Source organism: Gorilla gorilla, chromosome 6 (genome assembly GCF_029281585.2).
Source record: "Gorilla gorilla gorilla isolate KB3781 chromosome 6, NHGRI_mGorGor1-v2.1_pri, whole genome shotgun sequence".
In the NCBI taxonomy this organism is placed as follows: Eukaryota; Metazoa; Chordata; class Mammalia; order Primates; family Hominidae; genus Gorilla; species Gorilla gorilla.
Genome location: NC_073230.2, coordinates 75,515,034 through 75,535,412, shown reverse-complemented (window position 1 = coordinate 75,535,412; position 20,379 = coordinate 75,515,034). Strand labels below are relative to the sequence as shown.

At 42.1% G+C, this 20,379-nt stretch overlaps 1 protein-coding gene and 1 pseudogene across 7 annotated transcripts in view; both read right to left on the bottom strand.

Annotated features, from left to right (window-relative positions):
* The window catches only part of TPST1 (tyrosylprotein sulfotransferase 1), a 149,352-nt gene that overhangs the window by 8,283 nt on the left and 120,690 nt on the right, over positions 1-20,379 (bottom strand). The window contains exons 4-6 of one of the 7 annotated variants that reach the window (XM_019031443.4): positions 8,108-8,158; positions 3,705-3,751; positions 406-954 (exon numbers count right to left, since the gene is read on the bottom strand). The exons of 1 other annotated variant lie outside the window; for it this stretch is intronic. In XM_019031443.4, the coding sequence (XP_018886988.1) occupies positions 3,734-3,751; positions 8,108-8,158 (69 nt within the window). In that variant the 3' untranslated portion in view covers positions 406-954; positions 3,705-3,733. Of the gene's footprint in view, positions 1-405; positions 1,801-3,704; positions 3,752-8,107; positions 8,159-20,379 lie in introns of those variants that run through there. 5 more of the 7 variants (XM_004045519.5, XM_019031444.4, XM_055346986.2 and 2 more) reach the window with 5 other exon arrangements.
* On the bottom strand, positions 16,250-16,370 carry LOC115935452 (uncharacterized; annotated as a pseudogene).

Here is a 20,379-nt window from a genome sequence, read left to right as displayed (position 1 = left end):
ACAAAGGCTTCTAGAAAACACGTGGAAATAGTAACTTCCATGTCCTTAAATACAGTCTGCAAGCATGAAATAGAACAGGATTCTCAAAGTGGATGGCAATAGGTTCTCTCTTGAAATAAATTACAGAAAACTTCACTACAAAATGATAATGCAGGCCAAGCACCGAGGCTCACACCTGTAATTTTAGTACTTTGGGAGGCTGAGGCAGAAGGATCGTTTGAGCCCAGGCTGGGGAATGTAGCGAGACCCTGCCTCTACCCACCACCCCCCTCCAAAAAAAGGTGATGGCTCCAGGGGAGTATCTACAATACAGCCAAGCAAGGAAACTTTGGTTTATCACATCAGCATCTGATAAGGTCTGTGCTTCTCTGAAATCACATTAATGAAAACATGTAACTACCAGAATGCTTCACATTGAAAGCTTTTATTTTGAAAAATAAAATACAAAAGTCATTAAGTTGTAAATGTATAATGGTAATTTCCCAACTTCTCAGAAACAATACAATGAATTAAATAATTAGGATATTTAATATTATTCACATCAATACACTTAAACAGGCACACTTGTTCTACAAAACATCAGAACATGTACAGACAACCTATTTCAAAAGGAGACTGCCCAAGTCTGCTTACAGGATCCCATTTTTAAACCCTCTCCTTGAAAACAAACGTCATAATGTAAGAAAAGAGAACAAGAGGAGTTTTAACAGGAAACACATGTTCCTTCTGGGCTCCTTACTGCAGGGCTGTGCATGAAATCGGGATCAAGAGCTCTTTGCTCAGGAGGCAGATCCCTCACGAGGCCCAAAGCTGTGCGGATACCTCCATCCTCTCAGTGGGAGGAAACTGGCAAATGCACAGGCGGCGCAGCCAAGGTGCAGACGCTCCACCAAGCTTGGCAAGGGACAGCCAATCCTAGGAATTTCCCTTCTGCTGAAAAGGCAGCAATCTTTCCTAGGGCGAACAAACAGAATGTGGTTACAGGTGTGGAGTCCCGGTGTGTTCTCCCTGTGTTTTCATCTCTTCCTTCCCAGCTACAGGCCTAGACAAGCCAGGCGGTTGGGGAGGTTCCTGCAGATAAGGGGCCAGGAGGATGGATGTTGAGAACAGCTGCCTCAGGAAGACTGCCTGGGAGGCACACACACCCTCACTCTGGTGCTTTGAGATGCATGCAAGTAGCTGCTGGGTGCAAAGCAAGCAGATGGCCAAAACCAGGGCTGCTCCTGCCCATTTCTAAATAACTGACTGTCATCTGCTATTGTTGCTACTGTGGGGGCACTGTCAGGGGCACCAGATGTCCAGGGGTCAGCACCATGATTCCTCGTGTGAAGAAATGGGTCCTAAGGTTCTTCAAGTGTCCAGGGGTCAAGACCCTGATTCCTCCTCATGTGAAGAAATGGGTCCTAAGGTTCTTTAAGTGTCCAGGGGTCAGCACCCTGATTCCTCCTCATGTGAAGAAATGGGTCCTAAGGTTAAGTGTCCAGGGGTCAGCACCCTGATTCCTCCTCACGTGAAGAAATGGATCCTAAGGTTCTTTAAAGGAAGCTCCAGAGAACACAGAGACTGTTATTGAAATGCAAAAGGGACCCAAAAGATAAGAAAGATAGTATCCATCCTAAGGGCTTTGCTGTGTCCCCAGTTCTCCTGAGTCCTCCTCAGCACAGGTTGGCCCCTCCCAACCTCCACACACAAGCCAGGGTGAAATGCTGCAGAGGCAACTGCCGATGCGGTCCATCCTACAACACGCTGGTAAAGAAATCAGGCCTTGTGTGTGTTTGGTGGGGCGGGCAGGGAGATTACCTATGAAGTTTGAAAGCATTTTGTATAAACAAAATTAGCCAAAGCCTGATAACTGCTGTTAAATATGCAGACCCACAGGGCATAAGACTAACATTCAGCATTTGCTCCTCAGCAAAAAGGAAACCTGAATCCTAGAACCTGTCAATATTAGCAGCTTGCTGCCATCTGGGATTTTGACATGACGGAGCAGCGTCCATGTGCTTCTTATGTCTATAATCCATCAACGCACCGCAAGTCACATTCAACCTGTTTTCTCACTAGTAAAACAGGAATACTACCAGCTTACCAGAGTGGTTTGAGAACTGAATACAATTTTATATATAGATGTATATATAACTTAGCATATCTGTTATATATATATCATCTTATATATATGCAAATAAAATGCTTGGTATTTTATGCCTGGTATGGAGTATGCACAATACATCATTATATAAAGTAAAAATAAAAACAAAGGTCAGCAAGTAAACTATGAGAAAAAATCACCATCAATATCAGATTTTATTTTTATTTATTTATTTTTGAGACGAAGTCTCGCTCTGTCACCCAGGCTAGAGTGCAGTGCTGCAATCTCGGCTCACTGCAACCTCTCTGCCTCCTGGCTTCAAGCAATTCTCTTTCTTCAGCCTCCCGAGTAGCTGGGACTATAAGTGCCCACCACCACGCCCAGCCAATTTTTTTTTTTTTTTTGAGACGAAGTCTCACTCTTGTCACCCAGGCTGGAGTGCAATGGCACGATTTCAGCTCACTGCAACATCCACCTCTTGGGTTCAAGTGATTCTCCTGCCTCAGCCTCCCAAGTAGCTGGGATTACAGGTCCCTGCCACCATACCCAGCTAATTTTTGTATTTTTAGTAGAGACGAGGTTTCACTCTGTTGGCCAGGCTGGTCTCGAACTCCTGACCTTGTGATCTGCCCACCTTGGCCTCCCAAAGTGCTGGGATTACAGGCGTGAGCCACCATGCCCAGCCAATATCAGATTTTTTTAAAAGGCTGTTCAAGTTACAACTGATCAAAGGCTTTGCCACATCATTTGGAGCAAAACTGATCTTAAGAAAAGTTTGGGTGGATAAGCAGAGACTGAGAGTCTGGGACAAGGGTATGAACTCTGAGCAGCTGCACCTGGAGATGTGGGCTGAGAAACCAGCTTTACCACTCATGAGCTGGTGTCCCTGGACATGTGCCTGATGAGGGCCACATACTCAGATAGAAAAAGGGCTTAGAAGGCAAGGCTGGCCTTGTCCACAATGTAGCACTTAGTCCAATGAGACAATATAGGTTACTCACATAAGCCATCCATAATACATTAAAACAAGCAAGGGCAAACTTGAAAAACCAACCAAGAAATAAACAAACAAACAAAAATTGCAGTAGGGCAAAAACATCTGCAAGTCCAGCACACGAAGAAAGCCACTGGAGGTGGGGATGGGTGGCTGGGGCCCTGGCTGAACAGGTAACCAGAAGTAAACAGCCACTCTTGAGTTCTGGGTTTCCTTGCCTATGGACTATGGTCTTGACAAACGACCTGCTCCCTCTGGGACCAGCTTCCTTATCAGTAAACAGGGAGTTGAGCTTGATGGCCTCCAGGTCCATTTCAGCTGAAATATTTCATGGTTCATAATGAAAATAACAATACTATTGTGCGCTTATCATGAGCTAGGCTCTTGGATGATGATTAATTCTCACCACCATGCTCTTGTTAATATTATCCTCATTTCATAGATGAATAAATGAAGACTCAGAGAGGTGAAGTAACGTGCTTGCTTCCACACAGAAAGTGAAGAGGCAGGATTCCAACCCTGGCAGATGGACTCCAGAGCTGTGCTCTCCACCTTGGCCACCCAGCCCCCTGCAAGAGCCCGAGTGGGAAACAGAAAGACCTGGCAATGTCCCCCAACCCTCACCTCATGTATGGAAGAGGCTCCTGGTTCTGCTACTCCACTTGCTCAGTCTGTTGAAGGAAAGAAAAGATGTTTTAATGTCCTTGAAGTTGGTCAGCATGAGAAGTGACCATCCCCACTGAAACATCAGGGGTGGCCCGCAGGCTCTGTTCACTTTCTGATGAACTCAGTGCACTACTGTGGTATGCTCAAGAATCTGACTGGCCTTTCCCCCTGGTTCCTGGGAGGGAAATGCCGAATCCTTGGAATTTCCTGGGTAACAAGAGTGTCTTTGTTATTTCTGACGCCCTTGGATCACATCTGGATTTATGTTATGAGATGACTCAGGATGGGGTTGCTCACCACAAAGACCAACCATGGGATCAGGGGCTGGGGCTTGGAGCCCGCGTCAACTCTGGGGAGGGGAGGTTGGCTGGAGATTGAGTTCTAACACATGACCAACGATTTGATCAATCTTGCCTGCATAAATAAACCCCAATAAAAATGCTGGGTGTGGAAGTTCAGTGGCACTTCCCGGTTGGTGAACACATGGGTGTGCCGGGAGGGTGACGTGCCCTGGTTTCATAGGGAGGAGAGGCAGAAGCTCTGCATTCAGGACCCTCCTGGGCCCACTTTTATCTTATGGCTGGTCCTGATCTGTGTCCTTTATAAAACTGTCATTGTTAAGTACTACACTTTACCGAGTTTCATGAACCATTCTAGCTAATTATTCAATCTGAAGGTTCTATGAGTTTCTGCTGATTTTCATTAGAAGTTAAACTGAAGACCTTATGGGCCCTTTTCTACGTGTGTGTGTGTCTCTGTGTGCACACTTCTGCATGATTGTTTCTTTTTTTAAGAGACAAGGTTTCCCACTGTAACCCAGGCTGTAGTGCAGTGGCACAATCACAGCTGTCTGGGCTTAACAGATCATCCTGCCTCAGCTTCCCAAGTATGCCACCACGCTCAGCCTTTTTTTTTTTTTTTTTTTTTGATGGAGTCTTGCTCTGTCACCCAGGTTGGAATGCAGTGGCGCAATCTCGGTTCAGTGCAACCTCTGCCTCCTGGGTTCAAGCAATTCTCCTGCCTCAGCCTCGGGAGCAGCTGGGATTATAGGTGTGTGCCACCACACCCGGCTAATTTTTTTTGGTACTTGTTTTTAGAGATGGAGTTTTGCCATGTTTGCCAGGCTGGTCTTGAACTCCTAATCTGAAGTGATCTGCCCGCCTCAGCCTCCCAAAGTGCTGGGATTACAGGTGGGAGCCACCACACTTGGCCCTGCCCAGCTAATTTTTTGATAGAGATAGGGTCTTGCTATGTTGTCCAGGCTTTTTGCCCAATTTAAAAAAAATTCCCTTACGATGATGATCTATATTCCACAGATGAGTTTTTTGTTTGTTTGTTTTTTGTTTTTTTTTTTGAGAGGGAGTCTCGCACTCTTTCCCAGGCTGGAGTGCAGTGGCACGTTCTCAGCTCACTTCAACCTCTGCCTCCTGAGTTCAAGCGATTGTCCTGCCTCACCCTCCCAAGTAGCTGGGATTACAGGTGCCCAACACGCCCAGCTAATTTTTTTTTTTTTGTATTTTTAGTAGAGATGGGGTTTCACTATGTTGGCCAGGCTGGTCTAAAACTCCTGCCCTCGTGATCCAGCCACCTTGGCCTCCCAAAGTGCTGGGATTACAGGTGTGAGTCACTGCACTCGGCTCCAGATAAGTCCTTTGTTTCAAATATGTTCTCCTACTTAGGCTCACTATTTTACTCTCCTTATGATTTTTATTACATAAACATCCTCAATTATAATGTAGTTCATATTATCTACCTTTAAATTAATAATCGGTACTTTTTAGGGCTTAAGAAATCCTGTCCTCTCATGGTCATAAAGATGGTTCCTCTATTATCTTCTTTGTTTTTATGAGACAGGATTGACTGCCCAGGCTGCAGTGCAGTGGTGTGATCTCGGCTCATTGCAGCTTCAACCTCTGGGGCTCAGGTGATCCTCCCACCTCAGCCTCCCAAGTAGCTGGGACTACAGGCATGCACCACACCCAGCTAATTTTTTGTATTTTTAGTAGAGATGAGGTTTGGCTATGTTTCCCAGGCTGGTTTTGAATGCCTGGACTCAAGCAATCTGCCTGCCTCCCAAAGTGCTGGGATTACAAGCGTGAGCCTCATGCCTGGCTCTTCTATATCCTCTAACAACTTTCATTATTTTGCCTTTCACATTTAGGTGTGCAATCCATTTGGAAATATTCTTAGGTATGTTGTGAAGCAGGAGTGTCCCTTTAGTTTTAGTCTCAAATACCTTTTCTTGACTTCTTCAGATTTGTTATGCAAACCGGCTTTTCGAATTTTTTTTTTTTTTTTTTTTTTTGAGACAGACTCTTGCTCTGTCACCCAGGCTGGAGTGCAGAGGTGTAGTATCGACTCAGTGCAACCTCCACCTCCCTGGTTCAAGCAATTCCCCTGCCTCAGCCTCTCAAGTAGCTGGGATTACAGTTGCACACCACCAAGTCTTGCTAATTATTTTATATTTTTAGTAGAGACGGGGTGTCAGTATGTTGGCTAAACAGATCTCGAACTCCTGACCTCAGGCAATCCACTCACCTGGGCCTCCCAAAGTGCTGGGATTACAGGCGTGAACCACCGCACCTGGGCGCTTTTGGATTTTATATTCCTTCAAGACAGCCTCTTGGAATATTCTCTGGCTCCAACTTCCACAGCCGGTGTGAGTCTGTTCATGAATCTGCCCAGGTTTCTGGGATATCATGCCCAGCCTGGGCCCAGAATTCTGTGTCCCCTTGTCTGCACGAGGTGGTCGGATTCTTCTGGATAAATCAGGAGCTCCTTGAGGTCTTTCTTTCCCCTGTGACTCCTGAGGACTTACTCTAATTCCTCACCATAGTAGATACTGGGTAAAGAATTGGTTAATAAGTGAATGAACGGATGAATAGTAAATATATGTGAATAAGAATATGCCTTGAAAGTACTTTGAAACACTCAAGTCATATGTATCAATTACTGGCGGCTAAGTGTTTTCAGAAAAGGGTCAGGAAGGAAGAGGCTTCAACTCTGGTGTGAGACATGGCTTCCCTCAGAGAAGGCAGCCCATTTACTCCAGGCTTGCATCAGGCAACTGGACTTCACACAAGTCTCTGAGGTGCTGTTGCTTCACCAACCTCTATCTGGAACGCTTTCAGAAACTGAGTTCAAAACTGAGTCTCCTTTTCCTATTGACAAGCTAATCACTGACAGCAGCAGCCTGGAGGCAACATGCATCATCGCCTTGCTGGAAAGGGAAGTCGGCTGCACTCAGGCCATGGGTGTCCATTTTTTCCAACTTCCATATGGGCATGACAGTGATGCCCAGAGGCAGGATGCCGGGCTCCTCTAGGCATGTCAGCCGTGAGACTCCCTGTTTCTTTCCAACCCAGGAAACAGGATTGGAATGCAAGTCAGTGAGAGAAGACGTTACAGGGAAAACTCTGAATCTGCTTAATTTTTTTTATTTTTGAGACAGGGTCTCACTCTGTCGCCCAGGCTGGAGTGCAGTGGCACAATCTAAACTCATGGCAACCTCCACCTCATGGGCTCAAGTGATCCTCCTGCCTCAGCCTCCCAAGTAGCTGGGACCAGAGGCCTCGCCACCATGCCTAGCTAATTTTTTCTTTTTTTGAGGCAGTCTTGTTCTGTCACACAGGCTGTAGTGCAGTGGTGTAATCTTGGCTCAGCAACCTCCACCTCCCGGTTCATGTGATTCTCCCTCAGCCTCCCAAGTAGCTGGGATTACAGGCAAATTCTGCAATGCTCGGCTAATTTTTATATTTTCAGTAGAGATGAGGTTTCACCATGTTGGCCATGCTGGTCTTGAACTCCCGACTTCAAGTGATCCGCCAACCTCGCTCGGTCTCACAAATTGCTGGGATTACAGGCATGAGCCACCATGCTGGCTTTAATCCTTCAAACTCTCACTGTCCTTCCCAAGGGCCAGTGACTGTGTGTATATATAAGTCATCTGGGCTCCAAATGAGAAAAGTCAAAGGGGCATGGATGTACAGTACACAGAGTAGGAACAGAGACGGTCGCTGAACATTTTTATTTCAAATTAGGCACTGGAACGCTGGAGCAGCTTTACCCACTGGGTGGCTTGTGCAGGACCTCAAGCAATCAGAATTTGGTTATCAATAAAGTATTTCCCTGGTTTTGGGAGACACTGAGCTCTCTGAAATTAAGACTGTGTTAAATTATTGTTAAAATCAACAAGTCCCAGACGCTGATCTTTCTTCCCCAGCACATATCACTATCCTTTTCCTTCTTTTCTTTTTGGTTTTCTTGTTTCTGTCTTTTTAATTTCATTATCTCTTTAAAAATATTACTTCAATGCAAGAGCCAATCTAGTATACATCAGGAGGAAAAAGCAGACACAGTACCTGTGGTTTTTCTTTAAGAAAGTCAGGTAGTTGGAATTCTCCCTTATAGACCTGGAAAAACAAAGCAGGCATGAGTTTAAGGCAACAGGTCCAGTCCCCATCATTGCAGGACATGTGCCATGCCTGACCGTGGCTGGGTTTACTGCTCCACTGCTGGTGAGTTTAGAATGAGAAAGAAGCCTGTCAGTTCAAGAGCAGCCAGTAGGCAGGACTGAGGGAAATCCCCATTCACTGTAATTCCCTCCTGCTCTGTGTTTACCGAGTGCTCACAAATGAGGGCTGGCTAGGAGAGGGCTCAGGGTACCCTAAAAACAAAAGCACCCTGACTGCCAAATCCCAATCACTTTAGCTGAGAGAGGAAGCAAGCCCTAGGCAATCTCTCTCAAGCAACCAACACAGAACTCACGAAGTTTAGGAACAAGCTCTTCCTGGTTCCTTTTGAATTCTCCAAGGATACAACCCTGGATTTAATCCAACTTTACTTTTCTCAATTTACCCAGAATTCTCATGGTGATTTGAATTTGAATGTTAAGTGATTCTTAAAATGATATAAACCGTAAATCTCATAAAATCTTATAATTAAAAACCTATGCTTTAATATATAAAAATGTTTCTAATACATGCAATAATTAGGAATCTTTATGATAAATTTGTGATAAATACCATTTATTACATTTAAAAGCCCACTGAATATGTAAGAGTAAATCAATAAAAGATATATAAAACCTTAACACAGAAAACTATAAAACACTATTGAGAGAAATTAAAGACCCACATAAACAGACATACCACTTTCAGGGACAGGAAGATTTAATATAATAAAGATAACCATTCTCCTCAAAGAATTCCCAATCAAAATTCTAGCATGCTTTTTTTTTTTTGGAGGGGAGGGAGTAATTTCAACTTGATTGTAAAAGTTATATGGAAATACACAGGGCCAAGAATAGTCAAGGTAGTTTTAAAAGAATAACAAAGTAGAAGAACTTATTCTACCAGATATCGATACATTACTATTATACAGCTACAATTATCTACATTACATAGCTCTAAACATTAGCTAAGTTAATGACATAGCCATAAGTAAGACAGTAGGGTTTTGGCACAAGGATAGATAAATATATCGATGAAACAGAATGACAGGTCCAGAAACAGCCCCTCAGATGCGGATGCCTGGTTTACGGCAAGGTGGCATTGCAGAACAGTGCAATGAGAATGAATAAATTAAAAAACGTGATCTACGCATATAATGATACACTATACAGTAACAAAAAAATGAACTCTGCTACATTAGCAACAACACAGATGAATCTCAACATAATGATGAGGAGGTGGGGAGCCAGATTCCAAAGAATAATATACTACATCTTCATTTAAAAAATTTAAAGCTACTAAGTAGGTAAAATAAATCAATGATCTTAGAAATCAGGATACTGTTTGCCCTGGGTAGGAAGGAGGTGGTAGTGATTGAGAGAGAGAAGCTGAGAGAGGCTTCCAGGGTGCTGGTAATTTTCTGTCTTGATATCAGTAGTGATTATGAGCATGTGTTCATTTTGTGAACACATCAGTTATTGATAAATGATTGGTGTACTGTATGTGTGATATACTACAACAAAATTCAATAAATGAATTAAGTCAGTGGTTTAATGTTAAAAATTTACTGTTAAAACACATATATCATTTAAGTACAAAGATGTTTATTTCAACACTGTTTGCAACAGCAAAAAAAAACTTGGGAACAAGTAATGTCAATCAAGAGTGGAAAAGCAATCCACTAGGAAGAAGTTTGATAACCACCGGAATCGCGATTGTAACAAGAAACTAAGGAAAGTTATTGGAAGGACAGTTACAGGATAGTCCTTCAGAGCACAGAAAATCTCAATGCTGAATCCCAGGTCTAAAAACCTAAAGAAGTTTCTCCTTTTACTGATCCACTTATAAATATAGCTGCATTACTTCGGAGGCTCAGAGAATGAACACACTTTTTTTTTCCTGCAATGCCTAAAACTTGGTCTATTTTTTTTTTGTTCTCCGCTACAGTCTAGGAGACCTAAACTGAAGTAGAGACACAAGGCTTATAGATAAGGTATTTCCGTGGAGGTGCATGGCCCTGGAAAGTGAACAGGGTGCAGGATAACAAAACTGCAGCTGCTAGGAGTGTCTCAAAGCTACCATCATCTCTCCCAGTCAATGGAGGCTGGCTTAGCTGCTCCATAAAGAATCTACATATAAGAATCATTTGTTCGGCTGGGCGCGGTAGCTCATGCCTGTAATCCCAGCATTTTGGGAGGCGAAGGCGGGCAGATCACCTGAGGTCAGGAGTTCGAGACCAGCCTGGCCAACATGGTGAAACCCCATCTCTACTTAAAATACAAAAAATTAGCTGAGAGTGTTGTCAGGCGCCTGTAATCCCAGCTACTCAGGAGGCTGAGGCAGGTGAATCGCTCAAACCTGGGAGGCGGAGGTTGCAGTGAGCTGATCTCAGCATTGCACTCCAGACTGGGCAACAAGAGCGAAACTCCATCTCAAAAAAAAGAATCATTTGTTCTACCCTGACACCACAGCTCAGATGGGTCCAGCTTGCTAAGGTGGGAATTGTCTAAGCCCTGGGAGCTGTGTATCATGTTAGCACTTGCTTCCATCCACTTTGCCTGCCTATTGTCTGTGGGTCAAGAAGACACCATGCCCAGTGGAGGTGCTGAAGCTACTAGAATGTTTTATTTGTTTTGGGTTTTTTTTTTTTTTTTTTTTTTTTTACCAGATTGTCAACTGTCTTTCCTTCTCCCTCTATTCAAGAAATGAAGTCCCAGCCCCTACTTTCCAGGCCCCAGGGGCATATACTGCTCAGGCCCACAGTCCACTCTGGTCTGTGCCGTGGCTGCTTTACAGAACCAGTTCAGGTTGGGTCTGCCCCAGTCCCTCTTCTCTTGTCAGTGGGTTGAGGTCTCAAGTGACTTGACTTTGTTGTTGTTGTTGTTGTTGTTGTTGTTTTGAGACGGAGTTTCGCTCTGTCACCCAGGCTGGAGTGCAATGGCGCAATCTTGGCTCACCACAACCTCTGCCTCCCAGGTTCAAGCACTTCTCCTGCCTCAGCTTCCTGAGTAGCCGGGATTACAGGCATGCACCACCACGCCTGGCTACTTTTTTGTATTTTTAATAGAGACAGGGTTTCTCCATGTTGGTCAGGCTGGTCTTGAACTCCTGACCTCAGGTGATCCGCCTGCCTCGGCCTCCCAAACTGCTGCATTACAGGTGTGAGCCACGGCGCCCGGCCAACTTTTCTTATTTTCACACTCTCTCAGACATTCAGACACTGAATCTCCTCTTTGAGCTAGCCTCTTCTGCTACAATTTATGCAGAACGTTTAACTCAAGCCCAGGCAGTCATACAGGTGTCAGTGGCAGAGCAAGGCTCAGAGGCCGCACCCCAGGGCTCTTCCATTAAACCACACTCATTGCATCCCACATTGCCTTAAGCAAATCTATGGTGAAATCTTTCTTCCTCTTCTTGGCTTGTTATAAAAAGCATAAGGCATAACAGGAAATATGAGTGGGAACATTCAACACTATAAGTACCTTCCTAGTACTGACAGTTCCAGATAGGTAAGGCTTATATGAAGAAGAAAAAAAAAACCTAGTTATGCGATGTTACTGTAATAAAAAACCAAAAGGGGTCTGGGTAAAATATCAAATAAAGGCTCAAGCAAAAATTCAGCGGGCAGCTGTCTGAAGATTTCCTTCTTTTAGTATCCTCCAGGGAATAAATGCCTCAAAAGTTAGGAACTGTAAAACTGATGAAAATAACATTTTCCACTGACAAAGCAATTTCTACACAGTGCAGAAAACTGACCCACTACATTGCCTATACAAACAGCAGAGCTAGAAATGGAATTTCCTTTGGTTAATGTTTCTGGACATCTGAATATTTTCAGGCACTAAAAGATGGAGGATTCTGCTTGACAGCAATGAGCTAGGTATTCAGAATCCAAATATTTCTACAAACCCTCCCACCTCAAGCACTGAAGAATAAGACAAAACTAAGCTTCTGACTTGAAGGGCAAATTGGAAATTAAAATAAAAAAAATCGCTAAACTTTACTATTTTCTGTGCATCAGGTTGGTATTAAGTAAGTGCCTCCTCATCAATCACACAATCTCCTGAGGAGGTATTATTCTCTTTTAACAGATGAAGCAACTGAGACACAGAGAAATTAAGTAATTCATAGACAGGTAGTGAAATGGGAAGCTTCTGTAGTAGTACTAGATTGGACTTTAATCATTCTAGTTGCTCTGTTTAGACTGTAGTATGGAGTCTATAGCAATAATTCAGAGAAGAGATAATGATGGCTTGGACCAAGGAGATAGAAATAGAGGTGGTAAGAAGGGGAGGATTACAATTTTTTTTTCTTATTATATCTCGATATCCTAACAGATAGGATGTGGGATGTGAGGGACAAGGAGAATCAAGAACGACTCCAAGGTGTTTTGTCTAAGCAACTACCAACTGGAAACATGGAGTTACCATAGGTTGGTGGGGTTTTTCTTTCAATACTTTAAATATTTCATTCTGTAAGTCTTACAGCAATAAGACAATAGAAAGAAAGGGCATCCAAACTAGAAAGAAAGAAGTCAAATTATCCTTGTTTATAGATAATATAACCTTATATTTGGAAAAACCAAAAGACTCCACCAAAAAAACTATTAGAACTAATAAATTCAGAAAGTTGAAGAAGACAAAACCAACACACAAAAATCAGTAGCATTTTTATGTGCCAACAGTGAACAATCTGAAAAAGAAGTCAAGAAAGTAATCCCATTTACAATAGCTACGAATAAAATAAAATTCTTCTACTCAGAAATAGAAAAAACAATTATAAAGTTTACCTGGAACCATGAAAGATCCAGAATAACCAAAGCTATCCTGAGCAAAAAGAATAATACGGGAGGAGTAACATTACCTGAATTCGAATTATACTACAGAGTTATAGTAACCAAAACAGCATGGTACTGGCATAAAAATAGACACACAGATTGATGGAAAAGAACAGATAACCCAGAAACATATCCACACATCTACAGAGAACTCATTCCCAACAAATGTGCCAAGAACATACATTGGGGAAAGAACAGTCTCTTCAATAAATGGTGCTGGGAAAACTGGATATCCATATGTAATAGAATGAAACTAGATACTTGCTGGACATGGTGGCTCACACCTATAATCCCAGTATTTTAGTAAGTCAAGGCCAGTGGATCACTTGAGGCCAGAAGTTTGAGACCAGCCCGGGCAACATGGTGAAACCCCATCTCTATTCAAAATACAAAAATTAGCCAGGCATGGTGGCATATACCTGAAATCCCAGCTACTCAGGAGGCTGAGGCATTAGAATTACTTGAACCTGGGAGGTGGAGGTTGCAATGAGTTGTTATCACACCACTGTACTCCAGCCTGGGAGACAGAGTGAGACCCTGTCTCAAAAAAAAAAAAAAAAAAAGAAGAAAGAAAGAAACTAGACCCCTATCTCTTGCCATATACAAAAATCAAATCAAAATGAATTAAATACTTAAATCTAAAACCTCAAACTATGAAGCTGCTAAAAGAAAACATTTGGAAAACTCTCCAGGACATTGCACTGAGCAAAGATTTCTTGAGTAATACCCCACAAAGACAGGCACCCAAAGCAAAAATGGACAAATGGGATCATGCCAAGTGTAAAAACTTCTATGCAGCAAAGGATACAATCAACAAAGGGAAGTGACAATCCCCCAAATGGAAGAAAATATTTGCAAACTATCCATTTGACAAGAAACTAATAACCAGAATAGATAAAGAGCTCAAACAAGTCAATAAAAAATCGAATAATACAATAAAAAATGGGCAAAAGATCAGAATAGACATTACTACAAACTAGACATACAAATGGCAAACAGGTATATGAAAAGGTACTCAATATTACGTCATGACCATCAGGGAGATGCAAATAAAAACTACAATGAGATATCATCTCATCCCAGTTAAAATGGCTTTTATCCAAAAGACAGGCAATAACGAATGCTGGTGAGGATGTGGAGAAAAGGGAACCCTGGTACACTGTTGGTGGGAATATAAATTAGTACAACCACCATGGAGAACAGTATGGAGAACAGTATGGAGGTTCCTCAAAAAACTAAAAATGGAACTACCATATGATCTAGCAATCCCACTACTAGGAATATACCCAAAAGAAGGGAAATGAGTAAATCGAGGAGATATCTGCATTCTCACGTTTGCTGCAGCACTATTCACAATAGCCAAGATTTGGGATCAATCTAAGTGTCCATCAACAGACAAATGGATAAAGGAAATATTATATATATATATATATATATATATATATATATGTACTATTCAGCCATAAAAAAGAATGACCCTGTCATCTGCAACAACATGGATGGAAGTGGGGGTCATTATGTTAAGTAAAATAAGCCAGGTATAGAAAGACAAACTTTACAAATGTTCTCACTTATTTGTGGGAGCTAAAAATTAAGACAGTTGAACTCATGGAAATAGAGAGTAGAACAATGGTTACCAAAGGCTGGGAAGGGTAGTGGGTAGGTGGGTGGGGGAGGGGATAATTGTAGGGTACAAAAATATTATTAGATAGAAGGAATAAAATCTAGTATTTGATAGCACAACACGGTGACTACAGTCAATAATTATTTATTTAAAAACAACTAGAGTATAACTAGATGGTTTGTAACACAAGAAAATGATAAATGCTTGAGGTGACGGTTACCTCATTCATCCTGATGTGATTATTATATATTGTATACCCGCATCAAAATACTCATGTACCCCATAAATATATACACCTACCAGGTAACCACAAAAATAAATTAAAAACATAATTAAAAACATAATAAAGACATAATAAATATAGAAATATTTCACTCCACTCTCCATAGGTGTTTTTTTTCCTCTAGGTTTTTTCAGGATGTTATCTTTGATTTTCTGCAATTTGATTATGATATGCCTAGGTGCCTGGGTACAGGCTTTCTTGTATTTATCTTTTTTTTTTTTTTTTTTTTTGGAGATGGAGTCTCACTCTGTTGCCCAAGCTGGAGTGCAGTGGTGCCCAGCTCACTGCAACCTCCGCCTCCTAGGTTCAAGCAATTCTCCTGCCTCAGTCTCCTGAGTAGATGGGATTACAGGCACCTGCCACCAGGCCTAATTTTTCTATTTTTAGTAGAGACAGGGTGTCACCATGTTGGCCAGGCTGGTCTTGAACTCCTGACCTCAAGTGATCTGCCCACCTCGGCCTCCCAAAATGCTGGGATTACAGGTGTGAGCCACCGCACCTGGCATTTGGTATTTATCTTGCTTGTTTTCTTAACTTTCTAAACTGGATTTGTGGTTTGGCATCTGTCTTTAGTTTTGAAAATAGTCATTATTACTTCAAATGGTTCTTCTATTCCTTTCTCTCTTTTCCTCTGTTATTCCCATCGTGTGTACACAATTTTACACACACATATTTTTTTTAATTTTTTAAAAAATTGGCCGGGCGCGGTGGCTCACGCCTGTAATCCCAGCACTTTGGGAGGCCGAGGCGGGAGGATCACAAGGTCAGGAGATCGAGACCATCCCGGCTAACATGGTGAAACCCCGTCTCAAGTAAAAAGTATAAAAAATTAGCTGGATGTGTTGGCAGGCACCTGTAGTCCCAGCTACTAGGGAGGCTGAGGCAGAAGAATGGCATGAACCCAGGAGGCGGAGCTTGCAGTGAGCCGAGATTGCACCACTGCACTCCAGCCCGGGCGACAGAGTGAGACTATGTCTAAAAAAAAAAAAAAAAAAAAAAAAATTAGAAATGTTGGCTGGGTGAGGTGCCTCACACCTGTAATCCCAGCACTTTGGGAGGCCAAGGCAGGTGGATCACGAGGTCAGGAGTTCAAGACCAGCTTGGCCAAGATGGTGAAACCCCCACCTCTACTAAAATTACAAAAATTAGCCAGGCGCAGTGGTAGACACCTGTAATCCCAGCTACTCTGGAGACTGAGGCAGGAGAATCGCTTGAATCTGGGCAGCAGAGGTTGCAGTGAGCCAAGATCATGCCACTGCACTACAGCTCAGGTGAAAGAGTGAGACTGCATCGAAAAAAAAAACAATTATAAATGTTTTTTCTATGCTTCATGACCTTACATATCATCCTTGCACAGGGCCATGTTGTGCAATCTTCTTGGTATTGTTCCAATTTTAGTGTTAGGTTCAGCCAAAGCAAGGACTTAAACATACATATAATTTTGTAACTGTCTCACAGTTTTTGGATATCCTATTCTTTTCCTTTTTATTTTTTGTGGAGTCAACAGATCTCTCTATGTTGCTCAGGCTGGCCCTCAACTCTTGGTCTCAAGTGATCTTCCCACCTGGGCCTCCTGAAGTGCGGAGATACAGTGTGAGCCACCAGGCCCTGCCATGTTCTGTCATTTATTCTTTTTTCTCTTTGCAGTTTAAGTTTTGGAACTTTCTACTGACATATCTTCAAGCTCATTGAATCTTTCCCAGGTTATCTATTGTCCTTTCCACTCTATCAATAAGTCCAAGGGCATTCTTCATTTCTGTTATAGTATTGCTTATTTTTAGTATTTCTTTTGGGTTCTTTCTTAGAGTTTCTATTGTCTGCTTATGTTACCCACCTTTCTTGCGTGTTGTTCACTTTTTCCATTAGAGCCTTTAGTATATTAATCATACTTATTTAAAATTTCCAGTCTGATTATTCCAAAAATCGCTGCCATAAATGAGTCTGGCAATGGTTCTGATTCTTGCTATGCCTCATGCAACTTTGATTTTTGCTTTTTAGCATGTCTTGTAAGTTTTTGTTGAAAGCAGACATGATATACTGGGTAGAAGAAACTGCAGTAAAAAGTCCTCTTGTTTGAGGCTTTATGTTTCTCTGGCTAAGAGTTGGGTTGTGTTTACTGTTTTGTGTAGCTGTATAGGTTACATTTCCTTTAGTGTCCTTTTTTAAATCAATTTTTATTTTTAGATTCAGGGGTACACGTGCAGGTTACAAGGGTATTTTGTGTGATGCTGACGTCTGGGGTACAACTGATCCTGCTACCCAGGTCGTGAGCATAGTACCCAATAGGCAGCTTTTCAACCCTTTCTCCCCTCCCTCTCTCCCATCTCTTGCAGTACCCAGTGTCTACTGTTCCCATCTTTATGTCCATGAATACCCAATGTCTAGCTCCCACTTATGAGTTCGGAACATGTAGTTTTTGGTTTTTTGTTTCAGCATTAATTCACTTAGGATAATGGCCTCCAGCTGTACCCATGTTGTTACAATCACATCCTTGTTTTTGTATCTATCATTTCTTCATTTCCCTAAAGACTCCTTATTAAAATAGAATAGGGTCTGAAAATTAGTTCATTTAGCAGTAATCCACTATCATTACACAGGAGACTGATCGGTGTGGTGGTGAGGTGTGTGTGGTGGGGGGAGTGTCTTATAATCACATAATTAGTTCTCAGTCTTTTAGTGAGCCTGTGTGCCTGGGCCATGACTTTCACAAGTGCTTCTCAGGTTCCCTTCTCCCCGATTAGGTAAGACAGGAAGGCTAGAGAGGGCTTCAGTTGGGTGTTTCCCTTCTGATACACTGGGTATTTTTCCCCTCCAACTCACGCTGAAATGTGATTCCCAGTGTTGAAGGTGGGGCCTAGTGGGAAGTGTTTGGGTCATGGGGCCAGATCCCTCATGAATGGCTTGATGTTGTCCCTGCACTTGTGAGTGAGTTCTTACTCTATAACTATAGTTCACGCAAGACCTGGTGCGAGATCTGGTTGTTCAAGAGTCTGGCACCTCCCTCCCCTCTCTCTCTTGCTCTCTCTCCATGTGCTGTGCCTGTTCCCCTTTGTGTTCCACCATAAGGGAAAGCTTCCTGAGGCCTCACCAGAAGCTAAGCAGATAGATGCTGGTGCCATGCTTCTTGTACAGTCTGCAGAAATGTGAGCCAAATAAACCCCTCTTCTTTATAAATTACCAGTCTCAGGTATTCTTTTTTAGCAATGCAAGATGGACTAACACATCTTCCTCCAGGTCTGTTAGGCTCTGGTAAAGCACATGTCAATTAGGCTTGATTAAACAGTTTACTTTGAGAGCAAACCATTGCTAAGGACTGCTACGGCTTATTTCAAGATGATGATTTTCCCCCTTCTCCCTACCTAAAGCTTGAGGAGATTTTTCTCTTTACCCTGAGAATCTGATGAGGTTTCTGGAGGTAATCTGTGATTCTCAGTATGCACCATTCCCTCCAGTTTTTGGGAGAATGGTTTGCCCTGAAGCCTCAATTTTCTGATTGAAGAGTTGATTTTTCAGGTTTTGCAGCTTCTCTTTGTCCTACAGTTCTACAGTTTCATGGTACTGTGGCTTATTTTTCTCACTCAGTGGTATTGGAAACAGATACATGTCCATCTACTCTTATATTGTCATTTTGATAATATCCTGCTGTTCATTTTCTCTATTCTCTTTTTCTGGAATTCCAGTCAGTTAAACATCAGACAACTTGAATTTTGCTTCTAAGTTTCTTATCTTTTCTCTCTAAGTCATCTCTTGTTTTTTCTTTATGTTTTACTAAGATATTTTCTCAACTTTATCGAATCACTGATTTTAAATTTCAGCTCTCCTTTTAGTTCCCAAGCTTTCTGAATGTTTTAGAAAATAGCAATTTATTCTTGTTCCTTCATCTCACCTCTACAAGAATATTAATTACAGTTCATTTATGATTTCTTTTGCTTATTACATTGTTTTTGTTATCTCCGAGGTACATTTTACTTTCTTTTGGTCTCTCTTATGTTAGAGATGTTCTGCCAATTTCTGGCAAGTCTTAGCTATGAAGCACTACAAAGTTAAATGGAGTTCTCTATATGAGAGTTGAGTATAATTATGGGTGTGCTTTCTCAGCCAGCCTTTTTTTCAGGATTCTCCAAGTATAATTTTGTAGGTCTAGGCTGAGTGCGGTGGCTCACACCTGGAATCCCAGCACTTTGGGAGGCCGAGGCAGGTGGATCATGAGGTCAGGAGTTCAAGACCAGCCTGACCAAGATGGTGATACCCCATCTCTATCAAAAATACAAAAACATTAGCCAGGCATTTGTGACGGGTGCCTGCAATCCCAGCTACTTGGGAGGCTGAGGCAGAGAATTGCTTGAACCCAGGAGGCGGAGGTTGCAGTGAGCCAAGATCATGCCACTGCACTCCAGCCTGGGCAACAGAGTGAGACTCTGTCTCAAAAAACAAAAATTTTGTAGCTGTTTTATATACTTATGTGTGTATAAAATGTGTGCACATATATATAGAACCATGGTGTTTGGTTACCATAGCTTTGTGGTATTCAAAGTCAGGCAGTGAGATGTCTCCAACTTTGTTCTTTCTGCTCAGGATAGCTTTAGGTATTCAAGGTCTTTTGTCATTCCACACAAATTTTAGGTTTTTTCTATTTCTGTGAAAACTGTCATTGGTATTTTGATAGAGATTATACTGACTCTGTAGATTACTTTGGGTAATACTGACTTTTGAGACGGGAGTCTCACTCTGTCACCCAGGCTGGAGTGCAGTGGCATGATCTCGGCTTGCTGCAACCTCTGCCTCCCAGGTTCAAGTGATTCTCCTGCCTCAGCCTCCTGAGTAGCTGGGATTATAGGCACCCACAACCAGGCCTGGCTAATTTTTCTATTTTTAGTACAGATGGGGTTTCACTATGTTGGCCAGGCTGGTCTCGAACTCCATAACAATATTAACTCTTCTAATCCATGAGTATGAAGTATCTTTTCATTTTCTGTATGTCCTCTTCAATTTCTGTCATCAGTCTTTTACAGTTTTCATCACAGAGATTCTTCACTTACTTGGTTAAGTTCATTCCTAGGTATTTTATTTTTTTTGTAGCTATGTAAATGGGATTGCTTTTCTGATTTCTTTTTCAGATTGCTTGCTGTTGATGTATAGAAATGCTACAGATTTTTGTTATGTTGATTTTGTATCATGAAACTTAAGTGAATTTGTTTATCAGTTCTAGCAGTTTTTGGAGGAGTCTTCAGGTTTTTCTAAATACAGGATCATGTTATCTGCAAATAAAGATAATGTGGTTTCTTCCTTTCCAATTTGGGTACCCTTTATTTCTTTCTCTTGCCTAATTGCTTGGGCTAGGACTTCAAGTACTAAGTTGAACAGAAGTGGTTAGAGTGGGCATCCTTGTCTGTTCCTAATCTTAGAGAAAAATTATTCAGCTTTTCACTGTTGAACAT